The sequence below is a fragment of the Saprolegnia diclina genome, assembly GCF_000281045.1.
Source record: "Saprolegnia diclina VS20 unplaced genomic scaffold supercont1.21, whole genome shotgun sequence".
NCBI classification, from domain to species: domain Eukaryota; phylum Oomycota; class Saprolegniomycetes; order Saprolegniales; family Saprolegniaceae; genus Saprolegnia; species Saprolegnia diclina.
The window spans coordinates 687263-695921 of NW_008246088.1; the positions used below are offsets into that span (position 1 = coordinate 687263).

General features: G+C 58.6%; 4 protein-coding genes across 4 annotated transcripts in view; 2 read left to right on the plus strand and 2 right to left on the minus strand.

The window, feature by feature from the left end:
- Positions 1-155, plus strand: part of SDRG_07511 (hypothetical protein) — a gene marked incomplete at both ends in the record, with an annotated part of 1283 nt that extends 1128 nt beyond the window's left edge. The window contains one exon of the mRNA XM_008613348.1: positions 9-155. Coding sequence (XP_008611570.1) covers positions 9-155 — 147 coding nt within the window. The remainder of the gene's footprint in view (positions 1-8) is intronic.
- Positions 156-299: 144 nt separating this feature from the next.
- Positions 300-2326, minus strand: SDRG_07512 (hypothetical protein; the record flags this gene model as incomplete). The annotated part of the gene is made up of 4 exons (XM_008613349.1): positions 300-609; positions 660-1388; positions 1443-1925; positions 1983-2326. The coding sequence occupies 4 exons, from the start codon at positions 2324-2326 to the stop codon at positions 300-302; spliced, it is 1866 nt and encodes a 621-aa protein (XP_008611571.1).
- Positions 2327-2802: 476 nt separating this feature from the next.
- SDRG_07513 (hypothetical protein) lies at positions 2803-6700 on the minus strand (the record flags this gene model as incomplete). The annotated part of the gene is made up of 17 exons (XM_008613350.1): positions 2803-3389; positions 3435-3754; positions 3811-3958; positions 4003-4176; positions 4220-4508; positions 4552-4799; positions 4842-4898; positions 4947-5085; positions 5377-5471; positions 5518-5621; positions 5669-5708; positions 5754-5840; positions 5887-6045; positions 6095-6252; positions 6299-6367; positions 6414-6624; positions 6671-6700. The coding sequence occupies 17 exons, from the start codon at positions 6698-6700 to the stop codon at positions 2883-2885; spliced, it is 2835 nt and encodes a 944-aa protein (XP_008611572.1). The 3' UTR covers positions 2803-2882.
- A 662-nt stretch (positions 6701-7362) lies between these two features.
- Positions 7363-8659, plus strand: SDRG_07514 (hypothetical protein). Its single transcript, XM_008613351.1, has one exon. The coding sequence runs from the start codon at positions 7431-7433 to the stop codon at positions 8613-8615; it is 1185 nt and encodes a 394-aa protein (XP_008611573.1). The 5' UTR covers positions 7363-7430; the 3' UTR covers positions 8616-8659.

Consider the following 8659-nt stretch of genomic DNA (forward strand, 5'->3'; position numbering starts at 1 on the left):
ACGTCCAGCTCTTGCTCAGTCTGGAGCAAGACCGCAGTGACGACGACGACGACGAAGACATGGTGCATGCAGAGGTAACGCCCTGCGCGTACTTGGATCCAAACTACGAAGCGCAGCTGGAGCCCCGGGTTTGCGACGGACATATTGTCTTGTAGAAGTTATATAGCGAACTAAATTAATAAAAATTATAAACATTTGAATGAGTATTCATGCATGTCATGGCAATCTTTTTTCATCTCGCTCGATCGTTGTGCCAGTTAGTCGATGTGTAGTAGTAGACAAATAGTGTAGTTGATGGATCAGAAGAGAGTGGGTAGGTGTTGCTTGCTCTGGCGGTTGGCCGCCATCGAGCTCTTGATGATTTCGCTGCGCGATTTCTTGTGCTGCGCCTGGTACGTTTCCATCGGCACCGACGTGTGCTTCTCGCCCACAATCACGTGCGTCGCGCGATCGTACGGGAAAGGGCGGAGCGCCGCCTCGTGAAAGTGGCCCTCGACCCCAAGCTTCCGGAGCTTGACATGGTACACGCTCGTCTCGGCGTTCACGTCCAGAACGAAACCCGACCCAAAGACACCACAGAGGACGCGGTCGTCGACGGCAAACTTGGGCCTACACACAATTCGAGCGCTTAGTCGACTCGCACTCGACGGGCCATCTACTTTTTCTTTTGCGACGCCTCCCACTTGTCCATGACGGTCTTTTGCAAGACCGACGCCGACTGGACAGTCGTAGTCTGGAGACTTTTAGTCGCTTGGACCGTCATCTGCAGCAGCGCCGTCATCTTGGTCGGGTTGAGCGCATCGGGGAACATGCTCTCCATGTTGGTGCCCGAGACGTACAAGACGCCGGCGGTCGCGTCCATGAGGCACACAAACACGTCGTCCTCACCGCGGTACTCGGTGACGACGACGGTGCCAAATGGGCTCTTGAGTCGGTCGCCAACTGCGTACTTTTCCTTGCGGCCGACGGCCGTAAAGAGCTTGGGCGCGCTGAATGGCACCTTGGGCAGCGACTTGAAGAGCGACGATGCTGTCGCGTTAGTCGTCGTCGTCGAGGACGGTGCTGGCTTGAGAAGCGACTCGAGCGACTGCGTGTACAGCGTGACCCCGGACGCCGCCAGGACGACCGTGTACATGCTGTCCGTGTGGCGGTATTCGCTTATGTACCCATCGCCAAAGGTCGTGGCGACGTGCTCGTTGGTGCCAAAAGCAAGTGGTTCGAGCGAAGTTGCAAGCAGATACGCCGTGGGGCCGGACAAGAGCTTGACCTTGGCCATGCCGTCGCTGGCGCGGATCCCGAGCACGCGGCCTTCGCCAAACGGCGTCCAGACAGCGGGGTGGGCCTTGGCCGGAACATCGTCATGAGGCTTGGGACTACTCATTGTGGTGCTATGGCATCATAGATCGGTTTAGATAATGGGCAAAGCGGTAGAATGTGTTTACCTGATCGACGACATGCGCGTCACGAGCGAGTTGTAGCTGCTCGACGTCGACGAGCGCAGTGTCGACGTCGACGTCCGCAGCGACGAGTACCCGACGGCGGCGGTCTTTTGCATGAGCTCCTTGGTCAGTTGCGCGCGCGACTTGGTTTTCCCGATCGGCGTAAACATCTTGGTGGTCGCCTTCATGCGCCACACGTGGTCGTCGTCCCAGCGCCAATCGAGCGCGATGCCATACATGTCGTCATCCAAGTAGTAGCTCTCAACCGTCGCGAGGCCCCAGCGCGTCTTGACGCGGTCGCCGATCATGCACTTGACCTCGCGCACGACCGTCTCGGCGTTGAAGTAGGCGGTCGCGTGCCAAAACGTCTTGACCACGTACATGCGGTCGTCCGGACGGTACTCGAGGATGAGCGCGGTGCCATACTTGGTCGCGACGACCGTGCCGTTGGGGAAGATGCCATCGACATCGTCCGAGTCCGAGTCCCTGCGCAGCATATTGGTACCGTCAATGATGGAGGGATTTGGCGTATTGGTGGCGTACCAGGGCGTGTGGTCGTGCCCATCGCCTTCGCTCTTCTCGGGGCTCTGTCGAAAGGCGAGCTTCTTGTACATAAAGCCTGACGTGGATGCCAACGCAGCCTTGAGCGTCATGGGTGTCTTCTTGGATGGAGCGGGATGGGCAGCGTCGTCGTCGCCGTCTTCCTCGGGCGTCCCGTGGCGTGGCGGCGCCAGCTTGGCCCGGCCCGAGGGCTGCTCGACGTTGAGGCTCGAGAGCCGCTTGGGCGGGAGCTCGCTCGGCTTGAGCAGCTGGTTGTTGTCCTCGGGCAGGCCGTCCGAGTGCGACCGCGCCCGGAACGGGTTGCGCATGAGCTTGAGCCCGACCATGGCCAAATGACGGAATCTTGAGGCGCGCATTTTTATTCGTATTTTAATACCACTCGACATCCCAATCTTGATACATTTGCCTGTTTGAAGCCGCGAGTGTCAATGAACAAAATGCATTAAAATACGCGCCCGGACGGTATTTATAGCATTCGTTTTATACTATTTTTGCTAATAAAATACAATTACATACAAACATGCAGTATACACCAATTAAAATGCAAGAGAAAGGCGGGCCGCGGTATTAATATGACGCCACATACGTGGCACCCGCAGCGCACGAGGAACCGATTCCTCGAACAACGCGCGACCGCCATGCGCGTCCCTACGTCCTCCTTCAGATGCGATCTGGACGGCGGCGAATTGCCCGAGGCGGCGACCAGATGCGATACCAAAATCAGATCGAATTCTGGTACAGTATAGAACCAGACGTCATGTCGCGACATCGTGGACCAAGATCGACTCATTAGAAAGTGTAGTGGTCTCGCAAGCGCTTGTGCATTCATCATTTAGCTAGACTTAGGCTATTACTTGCCCCTGGCTAGTAGAGTGCAACGTACTAGGCATCGTATAAGATGGACTCGCCGTCGCAGTCGGAACCGTGGTCGCTGTCCCCACCAATATCGTCGTCGTCCTTGGCGACTACCCCGATCAAGTCGCTAAACATTTGCGTACTGCGCAGCTTGTCGAGAAGAAGGGACGGCACAGTAGGCTCGGCGGACAAGAGGTGCTCGAGGTGGGCGTAAATCGAGGACGACAGAGTCTCGCACGCCTCGACCTCGTCGCGCTCGATGCGGTGCGGCGTCACGTGCTTGCCAAAGAGCTTGTCGGCCGCGGGCCGGAGCTCAAAGCGGAGCTGGTCGCTCTCGGGCCACTTGGCTTCGTGCAGCTGCGCCATGTCGTCCGGGTGCAAGATGATCTGGTTCATGTCGACGTCCAGCACGGCCACGTTGCGAATCGGCGCCACGACCGAGTCGGTCGGGACCATTTGACCGGCGAGGACCGGCACGGGCGCCTCGAGGAGCTCGTCGAGACGTGCAGGAATCAGCGTCAGGAGCGCGCCCGCCTACAACCGCCGGCATGAGAGCCGCTCAGCAACCCATGGCCATACCCACTGCAACGGTGCGAGGAGCGCAGCGAGCGCCAGCACACAGGACGTGACGACCGTCGGGTCGGCGCCGAGCACGAGCACCTTGCTCTCGCAGCTTAAGAGGCCGAGGACGACGAGCAAGTGGTCGAGCGAGACCTTGGAGAAGAGCCACGGTGACGTCCATTCGAGGACAAACTGGCGGTGTTGACTCGCCACGTCCTTGGTGTGCGGACGATGAAACGTCAGAAGCGGGTACGCAGCTTCGAGGCGGAAGCACGACCAGCCGCCCATCGAAGGCACGGGTGTTGCGTACAGCCGCGCCAAGACGTCTTCAAATACGTCTACGCAAGGAGGAGACAACTTGTCCAATCTTCAAGAGACACCAACAGAGACGCACCTGCCGCGCCGCGCTGGACGTTGCAGAGGGCAACGATGCCGTGGAGGACCTTGAAGAAGAGGCTAAAGAAAGGGTGGACGCTCACGAGGCAGAAACACCGAAGCACGTTCGTCTCGCTTGCCGTCACGACACACATGGCGTAGTGCACCTGGTCAACTAAAATTGATTGCTAGTCGGTAGCGATGCGACTACCTCGTCTTGGCCCGACAATCGCAGCACAAACGAGGCTTCGGTACGGTGCAAGACGGCGACGGCTGTCGGGCGCAAGTGAGCATAGCTCGTCTCGCCAGTCGGAAAGCAGAGCTCCATGAGGCACGCCACATCACCCGACGAGGCAGGTAACGGCGACGGGTATCCAGCCATGACCTAACCCCACAGGCGTGATGCTGCAGCCGCGATAAGATAGTACCTTGGGTAAGGCGGCGACGTGCGGCTGGGCTGCGGGCTTGAGCTTTCCAAAGGGCCAGAGCGACGACGAGGGTGGCGACTTGATCGCAGAAAGCGACGCTTGGTGCTGCAGCGTCTTGGCGCGGCCTTCGGGGACGCTCCGACACCGCTTGAACGGGGCCGTGTCATGAGCGTCGTCGACGGCCGCGTACCCAAAGAGGAGACCGTACTGGAACAAGTGCTTTGCCGACGCAGGTTCGTTTGCCGCTGCGCACACGACGTGCGGCGTGTTGTTGTTGACGTTGAAGATGCTAACGCAGCGCTACCACGGGGATTTCCAAGCGAACTGCGTACCTCTGGCAGGCCGAGTCCATCTCGGCCGGATCCGAAAGGCGCTTGACCCGCGCTGGCTCGGTCGGTTGGGGCAGTTGCAATGGCGGCGCAAGTGGTTGCTTGATGTCGGTCGCGCGCGGCCTCTCGAGCTCGAGCTCGAGGAGCCGGTAGCGCTCGGCGAGGGCGGCATGCCTCGCCCGCAGGACATCCAATTCGCGCTGCAAGACTACGCACGACGCACAGCTTATTGTGCTTGGCTCGTCATTGACCTAGTAGATGACTTAACATGACAACGCGGTAGCGATGCTCACCTGGGGCTCTGGCGCATCGATCTTCTCCTTCTCGAGCTCGAGGCGGCGCGTGAGCTCCTGCGGTGCGGTGATGACGTGGCCAATGGTGCTGCAAGTGCTCCATACCTTGAGCTGCTTAGTCAGCTCGCGGTTCGTCTGGATTTCCTTGAGGTAGTTCTTCCGCCACGTATCGTTCTCGTCCGCGAGCGCATTCTCCATCGTCGCGATCGTTGCAAAATGGAACCCGGATCTTAGTAGGTTTCGACTATCGCGTCATCAGTTAGTCATTCAGTAAGTCCGTCGTTCAGTCAGTCGATTAGTCGATTAGTCGTTTCATCCACTGCTACTGGACATCGACTTCGTGTCTCATGCATCGCAGACGCAGTGCGCGCAGTAAACGACTATATTTGTCGAGCGCGCAGCTTGGTCAGTATGCAGCTGGTTAGCAGCAACTATAGTACTTATTTTCCCACAAGTGGTCCCAGATCTGGTCCGAGTCACGCTCAATTTTGCTTTGCAAAATCAACACATCGCACGTACAAGAGGACGCACGTACCCCACGGGCTTCCACGCATACGGCGTCCACGTACTCTTTTGCAACCAGCAGCCAGGTCGAAGGCAGCAGAACGCTCGGAGGTTGCCGCACAGTCCCTACAAAACTACTAAATCCTTCCAGCCATTGATCGACATCACGTACATGACTAAACGGAAGGTCGCATTCGCGCGTGCCGGTCAAGTACTTTAGTTTTTCGGGTCCTTTCCCGAGCTCGCGCGTCGTCGAGTTGGTCAGCATAAGGAACGCTACGTCTCGTTCTCAGTATCCCATGCAGTCCGCCATACTCTAGTACTGTGAAAGCCGAGCAAACTGTACGTCAAGAGCGCGAAAAACTAGGTTGGGATCGTAAATGCCACGAAACAACACAGCCTTTGTACCCAAAAGAACATGGCCGCAGTGAGGGCCATGCCGTTTGCGCGTAGCCAGAGCTGCAGCGTGGCTTCCGTGTGGAAGCTCGAGTGAATCTACGTGATCGTCGGTGAAAGCTGTGACAACTAGAATTGAGCGCACGATGCCGAGACAGGTCGAGACTTCCATGCACGATAGCAAAATGAACCACCAGAAGCGGCAGTGGTTGCGCTCGCCAATGCACGTGCCAATGAAGAAGCAGTGGTGGTCGAACGTCGCGACGCATCGGTTGCAGAAGGGACAGTGATACGACCGCAGCGGCTAATACGGCGTCTTTTGTGACGCACGCGCGGTGGCGACGGTGACGTACCGGCTCCAAGCTGCACGCCGCGCAAAACTCCATCTTGGTCGCGGCTTGGACCTCTTGCGTCGGTGGGGCCGCTGCAACGTCGGCGCCTGCGAGCTCCTTTTCCATGAGCTCGATCTTGCGCTTGCGGTACTCGATCTCGCGCCGCTGCTTGGCCTCGTCTACGTCGCACCTTGTAACACGGCCTGTACACTGGCGCTAGCCTACCGGCATCGTCGCTGTCGCAGTCGTCCAAGAGCCCTCCGCCTGCGAGCTCCAGTTCTCGCAGGACCGTGTCTAGAAGCGGACGATGCGCAAAAGCAGTAGACAGCAGTCAATGTACCTTCACTGATGTAGCCTGGGTCACTGCCTTGAACGCTGTAAAAGGCGGCCGTCGCCAGCGCCGCAATGCCAAGCAGCCAGAGGATCTCGTCCAAGTTCCAGTGGAACGAGCCGCCGGCAGCGTCCACGCGCAGCGTCGAGTGCGGGATCTCCATCAAGAGAACGAATAGCAGCAGCTTCAGGAGCGGGCAGCCCGCAAGGTACGTCCATCGCTATACGTCAGCTATCAGCACGGACCAGCGGCGAAGCGGCGCGCACCGGGACCGACAGCGCGGCCGGCGTGGTCATCGAAACGGCAATCTCCTCGTATCCGGAATGTGCAGATACGACCCTTCGTATCCGATACCGGCGGGCAAGTATAGGTTATTGGAGGTTCTCTCGTTGGCGCCAAACACAACGTGCAAGCAAGTCAATGTTTGGGTCAACCCTCGGTCTGGTGATGTGCCGCCAATAATCGGTTCGTACAGGGGTACCTGCCAAGCTCGATGGCTTCTGCACAGCACTACACTGCGCCACTATTCAGGCTACTCGGTAGGACGATGTTTTTAGACTGCTTTCCGCAATGTCTTAACGCAGAGCTTACCCGTACTATCGGGCTGCTGACGTCGCCACTCGTGCAATCCCCGACCAGCTCTTCAATCTATTGGCATTTGTAGGTCATGAGGATGCAGTCAAGACCAAAGAGCAACGTCGCAACTTCTCGAACTCTCGTGCTTCTCAACCGGTGATGCGTGGCGCGCCCTTCTGCTTCTTCTGCTTACGTGTGCGGCTCGTAGCAACCAAAGCGATCGATACTTGAGCACGATTGCATCCGTGGCAGCGTCAGGACCCAGTCTTTCAAGTTGATACGCGGCTCAATCGATTGCCATTGGCCAAAATCCATCTAAAGATATCCGCCAATCGCAATGGACCTGTATCCAACCCCGCGATGCCATTGGCCAATGCGCGAACTGGAGTGGTCTCCAATCAAATCCAACGTGGCCGAGAGCACATTTGCATCAGCTCGCTGCGGACGACGATGGTGCTCGTGCGACGCAAGGACAACCGGAAGGGCAATGAGGCGGACAGCCTCGACGTCATCTCGTCCAACAAGGGCGTGCGCTCTATGAACAACAGCATGACCGGTCGGTTCGCTGCCGACATGCGCGTCCGCGTCGGCGGCTACGGCCGTCCGGACCAGACCTGGGGCGTCGACCATCCGTGGCACAAGACGGGCGAAGCCGACCTCTTCCAGATGATTAGCGCCAAAGACAAGATGGAAGACGGCGTTCTTCTCAAGGAGCAGCCCAAGTCGGAAGCGAAGGGCCTTAGCCGCGCGTCGCTCAAGCGCAAGAAGAAGCAGCAAAAGAAGGGCGGTGCGCCGGTCCCGGAGGACACCGCTGCCGAGCCCGAGGCCGACGACCAAGAAGAGAAGGCGGCGCCCACGCCCACGAAGAAGAAGTCGCTTTTCGACGACAGCGACGACGAGGACGACGAGCCCAAGCCGGTTGCCAAGAAGGCCAAGGTGGAAGGCAAGAAGCCGGAACCGAAGAAGCAAGAGCCGAAGAAGAAGGCGGCAAAGAAGGACGACAACCTCAACAAGCGGGAGAAGAAGAAGGCGGAGCTCGAGAAGCAGGCTGCCCAGGAAGACCTCAAGATGCTTGTCACCGAGGCGCCTAAGTCGTTTGTCGAGCCGCTCGATGTGCGGGAGGCGCTTGCGGCCGAGTACGAAGCCAAGACTGGTGTAGAGATTACGACGCCGAGTGGTATCACGCTCCGCGACCTCTCGATCGGCCGCGGGAAGCTCCCGACGCCGGGCCAGATGCTCACCGTGCGGTACCGCGGCTGCATTGGCAGCAAGGGCGGCGCGATCTTCGGCAAAGGCATGCTTACCATGAAGTTTGGCGAAGGCGCTGTGATTCCTGGCTGGGAAGAAGGCATGGCCACGATGCGTGCGAGCGGGAAGCGCCACTTGACAATCCCGCCGGAGCTTGCGTATGGCGCAGCCGGCAAGGGCGACAAGATCCCGCCCAACTCGACGCTCTTCTTCGACGTGGAGCTGGTCCGCATTGGTCTTCGCCAGCGCGACGCGATCACCGAGGCGGACGTGCCGCTCCCCAAGTCGTTTGTGCGCAAGCGCGTCGAGAAGAAGGAGTCGGAGAAGCAGCCGACGGCGGCGCCGGCCGACGCGAAAAAGAAGAAGCCCAAGCGCATCAAGTATTAGTAGACCATTGTAATAGCATCATCCATTATACCACGTCAATGTGC

Excerpts from the sequence above, each read along its gene's own strand:
- SDRG_07514 (XM_008613351.1), top strand. The coding sequence starts at position 7,431 with ATGGTGCTCGTGCGACGCAAGGACAACCGGAAGGGCAATGAGGCGGAC.